The 19,401-nt window shown below is 37.4% G+C and overlaps 1 protein-coding gene across 11 annotated transcripts in view; it reads left to right on the forward strand.

Annotated features, from left to right (window-relative positions):
* The window catches only part of COG6 (component of oligomeric golgi complex 6), a 161,155-nt gene that overhangs the window by 38,721 nt on the left and 103,033 nt on the right, over positions 1-19,401 (forward strand). For 8 of the 11 annotated variants that reach the window (XR_007131408.1, XR_007131409.1, XR_007131404.1 and 5 more), the window contains exons 14-18: positions 8,085-8,216; positions 8,770-8,937; positions 11,645-11,752; positions 13,442-13,495; positions 16,154-16,233. Coding sequence is in view for 3 of the 11 variants with exons in the window: in XM_047755946.1 (XP_047611902.1) it covers positions 8,085-8,216; positions 8,770-8,937; positions 11,645-11,752; positions 13,442-13,495; positions 16,154-16,233 (542 nt within the window). In the remaining 8 variants the exon portion in view is untranslated. The remainder of the gene's footprint in view (positions 1-8,084; positions 8,217-8,769; positions 8,938-11,644; positions 11,753-13,441; positions 13,496-16,153; positions 16,234-19,401) is intronic. The other 3 variants (XR_007131411.1, XR_007131410.1, XM_047755948.1) reach the window with 1 other exon arrangement.

The raw sequence follows: 19,401 nt of genomic DNA on the forward strand, positions 1-19,401 counted from the left end.
AAATGAGCCTTTAAAAATATGGTTTTTTTTTGTCTTTTTGTTGTTGTTGTTGTTGCCATTTCTTGGGCCACTCCTGCGGCATATGGAGGTTCCCAGGCTAGGGGTTGAATCGGAGCTGTAGCCGCGGGCCTACGCCAGAGCCACAGCAACGCAGGATCCGAGCTGCATCTGCGACCTACACCACAGCTCACGGCAACGCCGGATCGTTAACCCACTGAGCAAGGGCAGGGACCGAACCTGCAACCTCATGGTTCCTAGTCGGATTTGTTAACCACCGCGCCACGACGGGAACTCCTAAAAATATGTTTATTGGCTGTTTGTGAATTATTTTTTCATGTCCTTTGCCATTTTCCTACTAGGTTATATCCTATTTTCTGACTTTTTTTTTTTTAATGCATTATGAGTATATTACAAATCCCTTCTCCGCGTCATCTTTTACCTTTTAATTTTGCGTGTAGTATTTTCTTACATACCACCTTTCATGTTTATGTAGTAATATCTAACTTTTTTTCTTTATTATTTCTCCTTTGGGAGCATGCCATACTTCAAAAACTTTTCAACAATAAGAAAATATGTTCAGAATTTAAGATATGCTGAAGTTAGCATCGGTCAGTGAGAAAATGTTAGATTATTTAATAAATTCATTTAAATATATGTTCTGAGGTCTTTGTGTAGATTCACTTTTTTTTTTTAGTGGAGGCTAGTGGCATGTGGAGGTTCCCATGGCCAAGGATCAAATCTGCACCACAGTAGCAACCCAAGCTACTGCAGTGACAATGCCAGATCTTTAAGCTGTTGTGCCACAGGAGAACTCCTGTCATTTCACTTTGATATCAAATATTTAATGTACTTAAAGTTTATTTTTGTTCATGCTGGGAAGGAAAAATCTTAATTTATTTATCCGAAATAGCTATCCATTTATTTTATTTTATTTTCACTCAGAAAAACCTAGTAGGTTCTTATACAGTTTTTTCCCTATAAAGTTAAAATGAAAGTTGTAAGAAAATAAGAAAATATAATGGCTTAGAAAAGACAAGTTTTAAGCATGGCATTTTCTAGTTGAACCTAGAACGGAACAAGAGGGAAAGAAAGAATTGTAATTTGAATATATTAAATACTAATTAATACTGCAGCCTATGTGAGTTTATAGCAATGAATAGGTTTTGGCTATTATTATTGTTGTCCTTGCTATCAATAATTATGCCCTAAAATGTTTTTCTTAGATATGAATCGGGTGATATTTAGGGATATTTTAACATTAGAGATTGCAATATCATAACATTTACAGCATATGTGTTGCTTATATATACACCTGTTCAGTTTTCTTTCAAGAATTATCTTCCCAGGGTTCCTGCTGTGGCACATTGGGTTAATGATCTGGCTTGTTTCTGTGGCGGGTTCAATCCCTGGCCCAGTGCAATGGGTTAAGGATCTGGAGTTGCCACAGCTGTGGCGTAGGTTGCAGCTGAGGCTTGGATTCGATCCCTCACTTGGGAACTCCCATATGCCGTGGGGGCAATTGACAAAGATAAAAAAAGAATTATCTTCCCTTTGCCAAATTTTGATGTTTTCATATTTTATATGGTATCTTTTTCTTATTCTGCCTCTTGTAAATCATTCATCTCTTCTAAGAAGATTCTAGCCTTATGAGGAAAACAACACTTACTGCAGAATGTTCTTCATTATCAAAGCACCCAAGTAGAAATTTTTGATAATAGAATTTTAAGTGGGTAGTAAAATTGTTAGGAAGAATAGATTTTAAAATACAGGTATAGCCAGAGATGAACTCTTTCCGTGATTCCTTCTGTGCTTTTAAAAAGACATATTTGGGAACTAATTCTTTTATCTATTATGAAAAAAAGAAACTTCAAGGACATCATTTTATTGAATGATGTACCTTTTTCATAACAAAGCAATTGGAAGCACTTGAGTGCTCAAGTGCATGTACTCCCTTCCTTATCAGGCTCTCTTGAAACATTCATAACCGAGAATCCAGCAGAGTCTAAAGGGACTCTGTATCTATAATACAAAAGATACACTGTCATATCAATTTTAGCTAGAAAGACATTGTCTAAAATTCTTTTTCTCTGTAGTGATACTACAGTTCTAATTTGAAAGGAATGGTATGCCATAAATGAAACCCTTATCAAATTAGTAGGTGAGATGGATTTGTCCAGCTCTCTGAAAAAACAAACCTAAATATTCATTTAAATTTTGATTTAAATTCTAGGGTAAGGTTATTGTTTAAAATGTCTTTCTACTGTTCAGATTGTAGTACCTGGACCAGCAGCTTGGGCATCACCTAGGAGTTTATTAGTTTAGCTAAAATTAAGAGTCTGAGGCCCCTCCCCAGACCTACTATATCAGAATATGCATTTTAACCAGATTCTCAAGTCATTCAAATGCATGTTAAAGTTTGAGAAGTGCTTTTTTTAGGTGAATACTTAGAGTTTTACATTATTTCTTGCAGATTATTCTGCCAGGAACAACAAACAAAAACAATGTTTTCAGTTAAAATGTTGTTTAAATGTAAATAAAAATATGCAAAATAGAAAATTTAGAGTTATTTCAAACAAATGTTAGTTTGCATTTTTATACATATATTGAATATTACTATTGACTTTATAAACTTTAATTCCATAAATAAGGGAAGAGGAAACTTTTGGAGGTGATCCATATGGTTTATGGCATAGAATGTGGTATTGGTTTCGTGGGTATGTAACTGAGCAGGGGCTCATGTGCCCACAGTCCAGAAAGCCAAACTCTGACAGTGGGTATTTGCAACAAAATAAGGGTAACCCTATTTGCAGGGCCCCAAGCGAGGAGAATGGGCAGCTCATACTCAAAACACTGGAACTCCTCAATGGTTTTCAAGGCAGGAGTTTTGAAAGACAGTGTTAGGGAACAGGATCTTAGCATGTATGATCAGCTTGTGGACCTTCTGAGTGGATGGTGGTGAAGTAACTAGTTGACATTTGGGGAATCTCAACCTTCTGGTTCCAACCAGTCTGGGGTTTAGCACTTGTGGTCAGCAGATAGTCACCATCCTCCGACTGGCTGGGGGTCTTAGTTTCTCCAGAACAACTCAAAGTATGCGTCAGATTGTAGGAATCCTGTGACTCTGTTGTCCTAATCATTAACTGCTCTTCAAAACTCAGGGAGGCCCAAGGAGACTAAAGCCTTCCCTACAAATGAGAGACAGGGGCACAGCAGGGCTTTGATACCTGGAAAGGTCCTACGGGGTCCTGTTGAGTTTTAATCCCCACATTTCTTTGATACTTCTCAGTCTTGAGGGGAACAGGGGTGGACAAGAAAGAATACAGTTTTGGATAGAGAGCTTACTCATAAAATCAGTAAAGGACCTGAGTTTTAGGGGGACTCGTTTTCAGCTATATACTTAGCTCTAAATTCTTGGAAGTTTCAGACTTGAAATAACTTCACCGCAAAAGGTATTTTTCCCTTCAGTTTTGTCCATTTGGGCTTCATTATTTTGGGGCTCTTTTGTTATATGCCTATATGTTTATAATTATTTTCTCGTTTTTATAAAATGCCTCCCTTTCTAGTGGCAGTTTTAGTCTTAGAGTCTTTTTTGTTGAAATTAGTATAGCTACTGTAGCTCTTTTTTGGTTATTTTTGCAAGGTATATCCTTTTCTGTCCTTTTACTTTCAACCTATTTTTGTCTTTAAAGTGTGTGGTTTTTTTTTTTAAATACAGCATATGGTTGGGTCATTTTTTTTTTCTTTTATCCATCTGCCAATCTCTGCTTTTTGGTTTGCATGTTCACATTTAATGTAATTGCTGATAAAGTAGTATTTATGACTGCCATTTTTTACCATTCTTTTTTATGTTCTAAGTGATTTATTTTGCTATTCCTTCATTACTGCCTTCTTTTGTGTTAAGTAAATATCTTCTAGTGTACTATTTTAATTCCCTTATTGTTAATTTAAATATACGTGTGGATACAACCACTATGGAAGACAATATGGAGGTCCCTCAGGAAACTAAAAATAGAACTGCCATATGATCCAGCATCCCACTTCTGGCTATATATCCAGACAGAATTGTAATTGAAAAAGATACATGCACCCGTGTGTTCATAGAAGCACTGTTCACAATAGCCAAGACATAGAAATGACCTAAATGTCCATTGACAGATGAATAGATTAAGAAGATGAGGTACGTATATTCAGTGGAATACTACTCAGCCATTAAAAAGAATGAAGTAGGAGTTCCTGTCATGGCTCAGTGGTTAACAAATCCGACTAGGAACCATGAGGTTGCGGGTTCGGTCTCTGCCCTTGCTCAGTGGGTTAAGGATCCAGCTGTGGTGTAGATTGCAGACGTGGCTCGGATCCTGTGTTGCTGTGACCCTGGTGTAGGCCAGCGGCTACAGCTCCGATTAGACCCCTAGCCTGGGAACCTCTATATGCCACAGGAGCAGCCCTAGAAATGGCCAAAAAAGAAAGAATGAAATAATGCCACTTGTAGCAAAGCGGATGCAAGTAAAGACTATATTAGGTGAAGTAAGTCAAAAAGAGAAAGACACATGCAATATGATATTACTTATATATGGAATCTAAAATATGGTGCAAATGAACCTATCTGCATAACAGAAACAGACTCATAGACATAGAAAACAGACTTGTGGTTGACAAGGGGGAGGGGGAGGAGTGGGATGAACTGGGAGTTTGGAGTTAGTAGATACAAACTGTTAACGTTTGGAATGGGTAAGCAATGAGGTCCTCCAGTCTCTTGAGATAGATAGAACATGATGGAAAATATTACAGGAATGTGTGTGTGTGTGTGTGTGTGTGTATGTATGACTGAGTCACTTTGCTGTGCAGCAGAAGTTGGCACAACATTGTAAATCAACTATTCTTTAATAAAAAATAAAGTGTATGTGTAGTTATTTTCTTAGTGGTGCCCTGGGAATTAAAATTAACAGCTAAATTTATAATAATCTAGCTAGTTTAACCTACTTATAGGATTGTGGTAGGAAGAAATGAGATTAAAGGATATAAAGCTTTTGTAGGCCCTGTGTGTAATATATGTCGCTCATAAATATTAGTTTTTCTTTTATTACTACCGTGAAAAAACACATACAAGTTTTAAAAACATGCCAACTTCAGTTAAAATCTTCTTACACAAGAAGTAGCCACATGAGGAATCATTACCAACTAACTTTAAATAGTATATAAAAGCTTTGTTCCTGTATAGCACCATTTTCCTCTTCCTTTATGATATCATTGTTACAGATTACATTGTGTGCTCATCAGCATAGATGCATAGTGAATGGTGTTCTCTATTTCTTTGTGCAGAATTGAGTTGCTGTGTAGTGTCCCTTCAGTTTAGCCTGAAGGATTCTCTTTAATACTTCTTGTAGAGCAGGTTTGCTAGTAAAGAATTTACTTGTTGAGAATGTCTTAATTCTTTATTCTTGCAGAATAGTTTTGCGGAATATAGAATTCTTGATTGACAGTCTGTTTCTTTGAGCCCTTGAATATATCATCTTTAGGTTCTGATGAGAAATCAAACGTTAATTTTATTGAGAATCACTTGTTCAGAGTGAGATATTCATTTTGTTGGTTTCAAGAGTCCTTTTGTCTTTGTCTTTTGACAGTATGATTATGATGTGTCTCAGTGTGGACATACTTATTCTGCTTGGAGTTCATGAACTTCTTACATGTTTAGATTAATTTTTTTTTTGCTAAGTCTTCTGCCACTATTTCTTCACATGCTCTTTTTGCACCACCTCCTTTTCTCCTTTCCTTCTGAGATCCCTGTTTTATTGTTGTTGTTGATGGTGTCCTCTTTGTCTCTGAGGCTGTTAATTTCCTTTCATTCTTTTTTCTTTTTTACTCTCAGACTGGTTAATCTTAATTGCCCTGAGAGAAGAACTGATATTTCTTCTCTCTACTCAAATCTCCTATTGGTTCCCTACAGTAAATTTTTTTTTTTTTTTTTTAAAGGCCGCACCCACGGCATATGGAGGTTCCCAGGCTAGGGGTCGAGCTGGAGCTGTAGTCACTAGCCTACACCACAGCCACAGCAGTGCCAGATCCGAGCCACATCTGTGACCTACACCACAGTTCACAGCAACGCCAGATCCTTAACCCACTGAGCAAGGCCAGGGGTTGAACCTCTGTCCTCATGGATACTAGTCAGATTCATTTCCACTGAGCCACGATGGAGAACTCCCCTACAGTGAATTTTTCATTTAATTTACTGTGCTTTTGAACGCCAACATTTCTGTCTCTTTGTTGATATTCTATACTTTGTAAGATGTTGTTCTCATACTTCTCTTTAGTTCATTGACATGGTTTTCTTAGTTTTGGAACATGTATAAAAGAGCTGATTTAAAGTCTTTGGCTAGTATTTCCAATTTCTGGGCTTCCTCAGGGAGTTTCTTCTTCTTTTTTTAATTTTCCTGTAAATGACTATATTTTTTTCTTTGTTGGCATGTCTCATAATTTTTTGGTTTTTTTTTTTTTTTTTGGCTTTTATGAAGGAGCGAGGATTTTCAGAGGTCCTCCCTTTGCCATTGCTACTTATGTCACTTATGTATTAGCTTTTATACCTAAAACATTCTTAATATAAATCCTGGTATTTTAAAATTCTTACACCTTTTCTGTCTACCTGACACAAGGGCGTGGTGTCTTACATGGATTTCTAAGTACCAGATTTTGTTTCATTTACAAAATCTGACTATGTTAATATATTAAGTACTTTGAAAAATACTTTGAAAAAATTTGCAGGCACATCTTGAATATCATGATGCTATCAAATAAGGATAATGAATTTAGCTAATTAATATGTGTCAGATACTCAAGTGGTTGAGATGCAACAATCCATTTAATCTGATCAGAATCCCTCTGAACCTCTGATAATTTAAATAACTTTTCCAAGGTAACACAACCAGTCAGTGGTAGGTACAAAATGTGAAATTAATCTCCTGACCCAGGATTTTAGTGGCAGTGTTGCATAGTTCCTGTGAAGTATGTGGCCCATGGACCAGTGTCCTGAAAATCACCTGGGTACTGTTGAAACACAGATATCTAGACCCCAAACTACGCATATTGAGCCACACAGTATCTGAGATTTGGGCATGAGGGTGAGTGATGATTCTCAATTATAGTTGAGGAATTACTGGTCTCTGAATTGCTTTTTTCTTAAGACTTGGACTAAAAAATTACCATTTCAAATTCACATAAGAATATAACTCTACAGTTCAAAGACTGCTGAGTATCCTTATAATTTTTTCTAATTTTATTTTATTTTATTTATTTATTTTTTTTGTCTTTTGTCTTTTTTGTTGTTGTTGTTGCTATTTCTTGGGCCGCTCCCGCGGCATATGGAGGTTCCCAGGCTAAGGGTTGAATCGGAGCCGTAGCCACCGGCCTACTCCAGAGCCACAGCAACGCGGGATCCGAGCCGCGTCTGCAACCTACACCACAGCTCACGGCAATGCCAGATCGTTAACCCACTGAGCAAGGGCAGGGACCGAACCCGCAACCTCATGGTTCCTAGTCGGATTCGTTAACCACTGCACCACGACGGGAACTCCCAATTTTTTCTAATTTTAAAAGTACAAATTCTGGAAGTTCCTGTTGTGGCTCAGCGGGTAACGAACCTGACTAGTATCCATGAGGATACTGGTTCAATCCCTGGCCTCATTCAGTGGGTTAAGGATCCAGCATTGCTGTGAGCTGTGGTGAAGTTCGCAGATGCAGCTCGGATCTGGCATTGCGATGGCTGTAGTGTAGGCTGGCAGCTACTGCTCTAATTCGACCCCTAGCCTGGGAACTTCCATGTGCCACGGTGTGACCCTAAAAAAAAAAAAAAAAAAAAGTACAAATTCTGGACTTCTAATTGTGAAGTATTCTGAGATAATCTAACAAAAAACTTTCTCTGATAAAACATTCTGTAACATTCTCTGATAATTTTGATTAGGATGATAGATTATAGATTTTGTAATATGTCAGCCAGGCTTTACATCTTTGATATGAATTATTGTGAATTGGCAATTTTTTAGACACTAAAATTAAATAGAACAATATAAGCAATGGATCATACTTTCTTTTAGGTTGAACTCCCACCACCTGATCTTGGACCAAGTTCTGCATTAAATCAGACACTCATGTTGTTGCGTGAAGTTTTGGCATCTCATGATTCCTCAGTTGTACCATTAGATGCCCGTCAAGCTGATTTTGTGCAGGTATGTTGTAAATTCATTTCAGTGGTTTGTATTATTCCTCTATTGTATATTCTCTTGGAATTCTGATGTTTTATAACCCATAGATCTTGCTCTTGCTCTCATTGCTTTCTCCTTCAAATATTAAACCACTTCTCTTTAATTTAAAAAGTATTCAGTAATGCTTGTTTTAAAAACTATTACAATCGTTATACCATTTAATCTTTTTCTTTTTTTTTAGTGGTTTCTTATTTTTTATTTTGTTTTACTATTATTTTATATTTTCTTTTTTGGCCACCCCATGGCATATGGAGTTCCCAGGCCAGGGATCAGATCTGAGCTGCAGTTGTGACCTAAGCCACAGCTGCAGCAACACTGGATCCAGGCCAGGGATCAAACCCACGTCCCGGCATGCCAAGATGCTGCCAGTCCTGTCGTGCCATCCTCATTTAATCTTTTTCTTACATGCTTCTGTAATTTGGCCCCTTTGCATTAGTTTGGCTTTTCATTGTGATGTGCCATTAACACCTACCTGCATCACTGATTGGGCAATTATACACTTTATTTTTCATTTTAGGTTTTATCATGTGTCTTGGATCCTCTCCTCCAGATGTGTACTGTATCAGCCAGCAATTTAGGCACTGCCGACATGGCCACTTTCATGGTCAATTCACTCTACATGATGAAGACAACATTAGCTCTGTTTGAATTCACTGACAGACGTCTGGAGATGCTGCAGTTCCAGGTTAATTTTGCCATAAAATGACTGTCCACTGTGGTGAAATCTTTTTATGTGATCTTAGTTGCTGACTATAAGCTAATTTCAGTGACCTGATATCTTTGAATCCCTTGTTATAATTTGGTAGAACCATGCACACACCCTAAAATGCATATTTAGTATTTCATTTGTTTGGAGAAGCCAGAATACATAATGGGTAAGATAGTTTATTCCTGCCGTAGTATGTGTTGGTAGAGTGAAGCTTTTCTGACTAATCTGAACAGTTATTCTGTATGCAGATTTCAGTTTCTGAACTGTGAATAATGTGCTATGTTTTTCACACTGTGAGCTAGTGCAGAAGGTGTTGCTGAGGACAGATACATTTTTATCTATGTGTAAATCAGTGTTAGGCACAACATTACAATTTGTTATAGCAATCACTCCAGTCCTATAAGCCAAATGGTATCACTTAAGATTCACAACAAAGTCATTTATAAAATTTGCCAGATACTTGGCTTCTGATTTTGAAATAGTGATTTTTAGTAGATATAATGATTTTTAAATAAGAAAATTCTCCATCTTTGTTAGCACAAGTATATATATATTTGGCATTGGGTACAGTCAAGGTTTATTTATCATTTGGGGTTTTTTTCTATGGAATGAGCTTTGAGACCTCCAAATTTTTCTAATTTCTAATTATTTTAAAAGAAATAACAGTGAGGTATGATTAGTTTTCTTTTCTTGCATAGTTTTTTATGTATGATAAAATCATTTTTTAAAAAATTCATTGATTCTTTCAAAAAATTCCTTCTGTATTTATCACTAATTCTACCCCAATCTCTGCTATTTGACTAAATCTTTTCTTAAGATGTGCAGATGTATCAGTTGTCCAAGAGTTTGTTTTATCACCAATTATCTTTGTTTTTTAAATACTCCCAAAGTCAGTTTTTACATTCCAAGAGGACAGGCCCCACCATGTAAGCGCTTATTAAATCTGCACTTGCATCATGTCTGCTGAGAGGCTGGTGACCAGTGCTGGTCACGTGGACCAGCCCATCTCCCAGTGTGGAGAGAACTGTGCAGAGGTGTGGATGCTAGAAGGCAAGGGCCCACCACAGTAATAGTTTTCCTTATCGAGTAAAAGATTCATGAGGTTCAGGCTTTTTCTATCAGTAGTCTATTAATTTTCTTCCACTCTTACTTCTTTCAGTGTTTCAGGCAAGGAATCCGGGCTAGGCTGATTCTCTTTTATTGGTGACAACATATTCTCTTCATGTGGAATCTAGTAATGATTTTCTCTTGAGTTCAGGTATTTCCTCAGGATACTTTTTGGTATGTCTCTTTTTCTGTTGAACTTAGACTTTGCAGAGCCATTTCTGTCTGAAGAGTCAACTTTTCTTTTGCTCAGTATAGTTTTCCTGTTACCTTTAATTATCACTTCTCCATGTGTTACTTTTTATATTTGGAAGCTCCTGTCCTTAGTTGGCTTTATTTCCTGAATTTGCCTTCTGATTTCTTTTAAAATCTCACTTTAATGTATTTCTCTGATATTTACTCTGTATTACTATTCTTTCATTTTTCTTTCGGTTACTAATTTGGTTCTTAGCAATAAGTCTTTCATGAAATGTTTGTATTTGCTATCTTGTTTTTCTTGGCTTCCAGTAAGACTAGTAAGTAAAGGTTCTAATTGTACTTCCTTGGGCAGTCCCTTAAAGTACTCTGTGTCTTTCAGTAGTGTTGCCTCAGGAAGAGGTACTTGTTCTCATTATTCGGGTAGGTTTCCTCTTAGAACCCACTCTCCTTCTTAAAGCAACGGTTGAGGGGGAGGGGCTCAGCTATTGGAGTTACCTGGACTGTGGCATGCATTCAGCTGGTAACACATGAATCTTGTTAGTAGTGTTCTATGCCATTGGTGAATGAGCTGGTAAAACTCAGGGGACTCTCTGGTGAGGAATAGAAAGGTCTGCAGGCTTTCAGGCCTGTGCTGGTAAAGGGAGCAGTAGACTCCTTCCCACTGGAGGAGTCATCATCCCATGAAGTAGCCTCCCTCTTTGCCTTCTCTCCCACTGGCATGAAGTGGCTTCCCCAAAGAAAGCACACGCAGCTCACGCTGCTGGCTGGATCTTTTTAGACAGTTCTTGAACTCGACATGTTTGACCAGCTTTCTGCTGGGTCCTCAGCAATCCCCTAGTTGTCACAGAGCTGCTTTCTCCTCAGGAAAACTTACTGCCTCCGCCCCTGTGGGGTTGCCTCCAGGCTTCTCCAGGTGGCATATTCGATGGGTCGAGTCAGTTGAGCAACTTGGGGGCATGAGGTGGTGCGGCGATGAGGACCATCAGCTCTGCGTCTCCCCGAGTGTTTTATTTTTCACTGTTGTTGTTTATGTTCACTGTTATTTTTCACTGTTTGTTTGTGTTTTGCTTGATGTAAGCCTTTTAAAAGAGCTGAGAAGCAATTCAAATTTTTTGTCTAGTGGCCAGCCCTGGAATGCCCTGGGGTTATTTATTTATTTATTTATTTGGTAAGACTTTCCCTCCCTTTTGTCAGAGGACTCCCTCTTTGGAGGAAGGAAAAGTCTTCGTGTAGAAGCCATCCCTGTGCCTCATAGTTTGGCTCCATGGCCACTGCCAGAAACAAGTCCATTACAAAGAGCTAAGACTCCAGGGTGATCTGCTGCTATCATCAGTTTTACTCTTCTTGTAAATTATTTTCTTTCAATTGTGTTTTATTTTAGATTGAAGCACATTTGGATACACTTATAAATGAGCAAGCTTCTTATGTTTTAACTCGAGCAGGCTTGAGTTATATCTATAACACCGTGCAGCAGCATAAACCTGAACAGGTAAGCGCATGGATGTTCCTAACGAGAGGGATACACCAATTTAGAGTATGGGTTCTAGAGCCAGACTCTGGGCTGAATCTTGGCTCTTCAACTTAATAGCAGGTTTTCATTAGGAACGTGGCTTATCTCTCTCTTTGCTCATCTGTAGATTGAGGTAATAATATCTGTAACATTAGGATTGTTCTGAAGATCGAATGAAATAGCACATGTATGGTTCTTAGATGACTACCTGAGATACAGTAGGGTGCCCCAAAATATTAACTGACCTTTGTAATAAAGATAGTTTGGGTTAAAAGTAATGAAAATATAAAAAACTTTGTATTGAAAAATGTATAAAGGATATTGGTAACTTTTCACAGTCCTTTATCACTGTCAATGAATTGAACACATAGATTACTGTATAAATAGCTGTCATTCCCTTTGTTAATTTAGCAAATCATGGACTGTTCCTTTGGTCTGTTTCTTGTGGGGCTAGCATTTGATCTGATTAAAGTATAGAACTCCAGTAGTATTGGAAAATAGAGTGACGGGAACCCTAGAAAAGCATATAAGCATCTTTCTTTAAAAAGCAAAAAACTGGGAGTTCCCGTCGTGGCGCAGTGGTTAATGAATCCGACTAGGAACCATGAGGTTGCGGGTTCGGTCCCTGCCCTTGCTCAGTGAGTTAAGGATCCGGCATTGCCGTGAGCTGTGGTGTAGGTCGCAGACGCGGCTCGGATCCTGCGTTGCTGTGGCTCTGGCGTAGGCCTGAGGCTCCAGCTCCGATTCGACCCCTAGCCTGGGAACCTCCATATGCCGCGGGAGCGGCCCAAGAAATAGCAAAAAGACAAAAAAAAAAAAGCAAAAAACTCTTATAAATAACATTACATTAAGAATATTTTATAGCTTAGAAACTCTTAAGTGAAGCTCTCAAAAAAAATCACAAGTTTTGAATTTTTCTTTTGACAAAGCAATAAGCAAATTTCCATCAGTAGGTGCCAATTCTAGTGCCTTTTTATACTTACATCTAAAATTGTCAAAGTGAAACTCTGAAAGCCCCCATATCTCATTGCCATTTCTCAGTGTTACTGCCCTTTTTTCCTTATTTTTAGATTTGAATAATCCTGGTATTTGCATTGTTAGTAAACTTATGCTTCTCCAACAAATATTATTGAGTGCCTTCATATTAGTTATACAAAAACGAACAAATCATAGTCCCTGTTCTAATTGAGGTTTAAGATACTAGAAATAGCAACAACAACAACGACAAAAAATAAATAAATAAAATAAAATAAAGGAGTTCCCGTTGTGGCGCAGTGGTTAACGAATCCGACTAGGAACCATGAGGTTGCAGGTTCGGTCCCTGCCCTTGCTCAGTGGGTTAACGATCTGGCGTTGCCGTGAGCTGTGGTGTAGGTTGCAGACACGGCTTGGATCCCGCGTTGCTGTGGCTCTGGCGTAGGCCTGAGGCTACAGCTCCGATTCAACCCCTGGCCTGGGAACCTCCATATGCCATGGGTGCGGCCCAAGAAATAGCAACAACAACAACGACAAAAAAAATTTAAAAAAAAAGGTATGACACTTGAGTTCTTTGGAAATAAGCTAAATGTTCCAATTTGGGCCATCTACTAATGGACTGTATTTCCATAAGTGAATTGTAACAAATAACATGTGTTTTCATCTTGTTTTTGCCTCCCTGCCCCTTTTAAGGGCCCGTTAGCTAATTTGCCCAACCTAGATTCTGTGGCAGTGAAAGCTGCGATGGTGAGTACATAACAAAGCATTTCAATGTAGGTTTCCTTATGGAACGTTATTGTTATTTTTTCCCACTTGATAATTTTGTCCTTGGTGATAATTTTATCTCTTAATATGCCATATTCACATTGGATCTAGTCATAACGATTGCACATGCATTGCTTTAACTAAGGAGGTCTGCCCAAGACATATATTTGTAGTATATTTCACCATACCCTTGTATTTTGATTATTGCTGTTTAGGTTTTCTTCAGTTTCAGTTTTACTCCTAACCTCTGGAGGAAACAGGAATGACAGACATGAAGAAGCTAAGCTGTGTGTCGTTATAGACTTTGCTCTGTCAGTGATGCTTGGCTTATAGTTCTTGACTTCTTCGCGAGACAACTGAAATTGGATTCCAGTCTTGAGATACTGTGTTACTCTTAGTGCGACACTCACCAAACTTCCACTTTATTACCTTCCTTTCCAGTGATACAACTTACGTGCACATCCCTTTCTTCATAAAGAAGAAAGCTTTGGAAGCTTTATAATGATAACACTAGTAGTACTAATAATAACAACAGTGAGTGATGACGAGAGCCATTAACATCTCTTGAGTGTGACACACATTTTTTATGTATTTACTTTTTTAATCTTCCTAAGGACCCCATTTAACCCAGTACTTGTGTTTTACCTGCTATACAATACTGCCTGTCTTAAGTGTGTAAATACTCACTACCATAGTGGTTTGACTCTAAGCAGTAGTTTTCTTGGGTGACTTTTTTTGATGCTAGGGCTTTCCTATCTGTCATCTGACAGAGCTAAATTTAACTGAAAATAAAGGGATAGGCCTACAAGATACCTAACAAATGCACAGAATGCAGAGCTGACAGAATTAATATTAGACAAAGGAGATTTTCAAAACACTTAATTATTCATAAATAAGGAACATTATGTCATGATAAAAGAATATATACATAAAAGTAACATCCATAACTTTAATGTATCAAACATAACAGTAAAAACTGTAGAAATGCAAGGAAGATTTGATTCTAAAAAGTTCAAAAATAAGTGAAAATGAATAAATTTTAGGTTCATTAAAAAAGGTGAGCATCTTAGACATACACTGTACTACCCAGTAAGTCCATTTCAGGGTATTAACCCCCCTCCCCCGCAGATGAGGACATGGGTCTGCACAGAGATGGGCAGCTTCAGTCGGTACTCCGTACGTGTACGTGTCTCGCCTGTTCCTCCTTCCCCAAGGACGCATGTTCAGTTCATAATATAAACTCACAAAATAGATTTAAACCCTAGTACAGATTCATATATGCCTGGTCTTAACTTTAAAAGCAATTGAGTTGAATATCTGGGGTCTCTCTAAAGAAACAAAATCTTGATTTTTATGTGTGACCCATAGTTTTATAAATAACTGTCTGGGGCCCCAACTTGGATGCCTCAAAGGCCCATCAGTTCAGTGTAGCCCACACTGAATGAACTCCTCCAACTCTTCACCACCAGCCCCAACCCCAAGTTCTTTTACACGTGTTCCTCAGAAAGTGCAGGAGCATCTGCGTATTTACTATTTCAACAATTATTATCCTAGTATCTGCTGTTATCTAGGTGCCATGCTACAAATTGGGATGAAAATAGATGTGCTCTAGTAAGAGACCTAGTCATCACATAAATAAATGTATACGGTCGCAGTTATGGATTGTGATAATATTGTGAATTACAGAGATCCAAAATCTGAGAGTCAGCACCTTCATCCTGTCACTAACCAAACAGTGATGGTTTTGCTCGCCGGTTCTCTCTTCTCCCCACCCCTGGTGCCCTCGCCGTCTACTCTAATACAGCCTTCCCTTCTTCTTGCTGTAGCCACATGTAGCTTCTTAAAATTTAAATCACACAATTCTCTCCTTCAGTGGTTTCCTCAAGCTTTTACAATAAGAATTAAAATATTTTAGAAAAGCCTACTGTCCTGCATGAACTGATCTCTAATAGTCATTTTCCCTCCCAGCCTGAGCCTCAATCCATGCTGTCCCCACTACACATACACACTTAATGTGATGCTTGTTCATCTTTAAGATTTCACTTAAAATGTCCTTTCCTGAGAGATGTTTTTGCCAAACACACAGATTAGCTATGTTCTCCTGATTTATGCTTTCATAGTTTGGCCTTTTCTTTATTTATGTTATTATTTGTTAAGTACTTTTCTCACTAGGCCATAAGCTCGAGGAAGCTCTAGGGACTGTTCTCTTTTGCTCACCATTACAGTTACATTATCTTATATGGTACTTTTATCTTACCAATAATAGGTCCTCAGTAAATATTAGTTGAATAAATAGCTGAGTAAATAATTAACAAATGCCCTGGATTTAGAAAGTCACATAGACTTGCAGTCTGATGACTTCTTGTTAATATTATTACTCAGAAGTTGGGTGAAGGAGATCAAGATGAATGGTTTGGATTCAGGATTTTAAAACTAGGTGTTGCTGATACTGACTACATTGAAGATTGACATTTCTGGTGAGTTTTAGTTAGAATGTCTAAGAAATAACTCATTTGGATCACAAAAAACTCTCTATTTGAAATATTGGATTTTTACCAAGATTGAATCCTGAAAAGCAATGGTTGGTGGATGTTAGTAGATACATGCACTTGGTGTTTTGCATTTGTCTGTTACATTTAGGTTCAGTTTGATCGCTATCTCTCAGCCCCAGACCACCTGTTAATGCCACAGCTGAACTTTCTTCTAAGTGCCACAGTGAAGTAAGTATGTTTTGGTCCTGGTTAGATCAAAAATTTGGTCTCCTGTTTTGGTCTCCTATTCTCAAGAATAGAGATTTACTGTTGAAGATTTATAGTTCTCAACTTTTTTTCTGCCTCAGCACCCCTAAAGAGATCTAACCTTAACCTTTCATATTTATTTCTTATCTGTGTATAGCTCCAAAATCTTTATTTAGTGAATGATTTTTAAAAACAATACGAATTATATAACTGGATCCACAGTTATTATACTAAATTCCCTTGTATTAACACACATGTCAAAATGGCATTGAATATGTCATGAAAGATCAGCAATACATTTATTGTGCAATATAGATGATACACCATGTAGACTGTTTTGGACCCAGGCAAGTTCTGTAGATACAGTGTAAAATTGTTCAGTATCACATATTTATTAGGAATGTGTTCAAGACAAAGAACACATATTAGAATATTGCAATTAAAAGAAAATAAGAGATTATACCGGGTGACTTTCTTCATTTTAAGAAAATATTGACAAAATTGTCTGCAAGTAGGAAATTAGATGTCTATATATTTTTTCTTTCCATTTAACTAATGTATTAAGTGCATTCTATGTACTAGGCACTAGAGTAGATTTAAAAGACCTCGTCATGGAGATTATAGTCTGACATGTCAGTTATACACATGAACAAATATTTACATTAAAAAGGAACAAAAAGAACTGTCAAACTTAAAAAATGCTTCAGATATTGGAAAGGATGTATTGGTACGGAGGTGGTCTACTTTTTCTGTTGTTCTGGGGAGCAATACATAGAGCAAGGAGGCAGCTTCTGACTCAGCATGAAGAAGAATTTGGTGGCAGTTAGAATTGGCTGGAAATGCATTCTCTCAGACATGGAGTTAGGGGATTTACGTATTCGGTGTGGTTAGAGTAAATGATTTTAATTTTTTTTGAGTTTTATATTCTCTTATCCTAAAAGATCCACAGCTGTCCTCAAAACCAGAATTCTAAAGACCTGTGAGACTGTAAGACAAATTCCATTATGCCGTGATTCAAATTGTTTGTGTGTGTTTCTTAAATTATTTTACTTTTTTAACCAAACACCTGCAGTTCTTTTACATTTAACCACATTTCATTACTTAGTATTTGAACATTGAGTTGTTTGGAGCATCAGTAAATGTAAAACATACCCTTCATATTATTTTCATAGTAAAGTCCGCTGTCTGACATCTGCAGATTTCACCTTTGTGTAACCACCCAACTGCAGGTTGAGAATATTTGCTAAAAAAAAAATCTGGGAGTTCCCGTCGTGGCGCAGTGGTTAACGAATCCGACTAGGAACCATGAGGTTGCAGGTTCGGTCCCTGCCCTTGCTCAGTGGGTTAACGATCCGGCGTTGCCGTGAGCTGTGCTGTAGGTTGCAGACACGGCTCGGATCCCGCGTTGCTGTGGCTCTGGCGTAGGCCGGTGGCTACAGCTCCGATTCGACCCCTAGCCTGGGAACCTCCATATGCCGCGGGAGTGGCCCAAGAAATAGCAACAACAACAACAAAAGACAAAAAAAGACAAAAAAAAGTCTGAAAAGTTTAAAAAAGCAGAACTTGAATTTGTTGCACATTAGCAACTGTTTACGTAGCATTTACATTGTATTATAAGTAATCTAAGATGATTTAAAGTATATGGGAGGTGGGGTGTGTGGGCTATATGCAAATACTATGCCAGTTTATATAAGGGATTTGAGCATCCTCGGAGTTTGATACCTGAGAAAGTCCTATAAGCCAGCCACCTCAGATGCCAGGGTCTGACTGAGGGGAAATTTTAACGTATTTTAAAGGATGGCATGTAGTCAGATGCCCTAAAGGGGGAAAATGGACAGATTTGGCTACATAACACTTGAAACATTTACAGAAAAAGACGATATAAACTAAGTTAAAATAAAAGCAATAATGTGGAAAAAATATTTGTAAATTATGTAACAGACCAGTTATCCTCAATGTAGAATGAGATCCCGCAAATCAGTAGAAGATAATGCACTTTTAATTTGAACAGCTAACAGAAGAAATGCAAATGATAAATAAATACATGAGAAGATAATAATCAAAATATGCAAATTAAAACAGCAGTGAGAATTTCTGCCTATCATATTACTGAAGATAAAAAGTTTATTGTTACATAGTAATTGAAATGGTCTGGGAAAATGGCCATTTTTATACTCTCTTGGTGAAAGTATAAATTAGTATTATCCTTTTAAAGGACAGTTTGGCAACATTTGTCAAAATTTAAAAGTATATGTCTTGCAGTTCCCATTGTGGCTCCGTGGTAACAAACCTGACTAGTATCCATGAGGATGCGGGTTCAATCCTTGGCCCCTGCTCTGGGTTAAGGATCTGGTGTTGCTTTGAGGCACTGTGGTTCTGGTGTTTTCTGTGGCTGTGGTGTAGGCCGGCAGCTGCTGCTCTGATTCAGCCCCTAGCCTGGGAACCTCCATATGCCACAGATGTGGCCCTACAAAGATAAAAAAAAAAAAAAATGTGTATGTCCTTAGTTTGTGTGCATTTGTATATATAAACTGAATCACTTTACTGTGTAGCAGAAATTAACATTGTAAATCAGCTATACTTCAGTTAAAAAAATTTTTTAAAGATATTCTTTAGGCTCAAAGATAACTCTTAATAGATTTTTTTTTCCTTTCATAATCTTAGTAAGAGTTTATAAAGTTTCTGAATTAGTGTCGGTAATAAGCACTTTATTTGGATCAATCTGAATTCTTTATCTTTGAGGACATCTCAGATTTTCTGGAGTTTAAGCAACATTTTAAGTCAAATGTTTGTGTCCTGTTACTGAAATATTTTAGCTTTCCTCCTACTTTTTACTGTCCACTTGCTTAACAGTAGTAATTTAGTTTTTATTATTAGCAAAGTCAAATGAACATAGGTTTTGGTATATTACTTTAAATCTAGTCTTTAAATTAGTATATTGGTTTTACAGTAGGGACTAGCATTTATGTTATAAATTCATATTTGAATGTAATTTAAAAACTGAGATTTACATATGGTTTATGTAAATAATAATAGCGCAATTATGAATTAGAAATCGATCAGTACTGATTTACTTCTTGCAGAAAATTTCTAAAATGTTTATTGAAAAGTATTCTAAAGTTAAATGTAATTTATGAATGCATTTTCAGG

Source organism: Phacochoerus africanus, chromosome 13, assembly GCF_016906955.1.
Source record: "Phacochoerus africanus isolate WHEZ1 chromosome 13, ROS_Pafr_v1, whole genome shotgun sequence".
NCBI classification, from domain to species: Eukaryota; Metazoa; Chordata; class Mammalia; order Artiodactyla; family Suidae; genus Phacochoerus; species Phacochoerus africanus.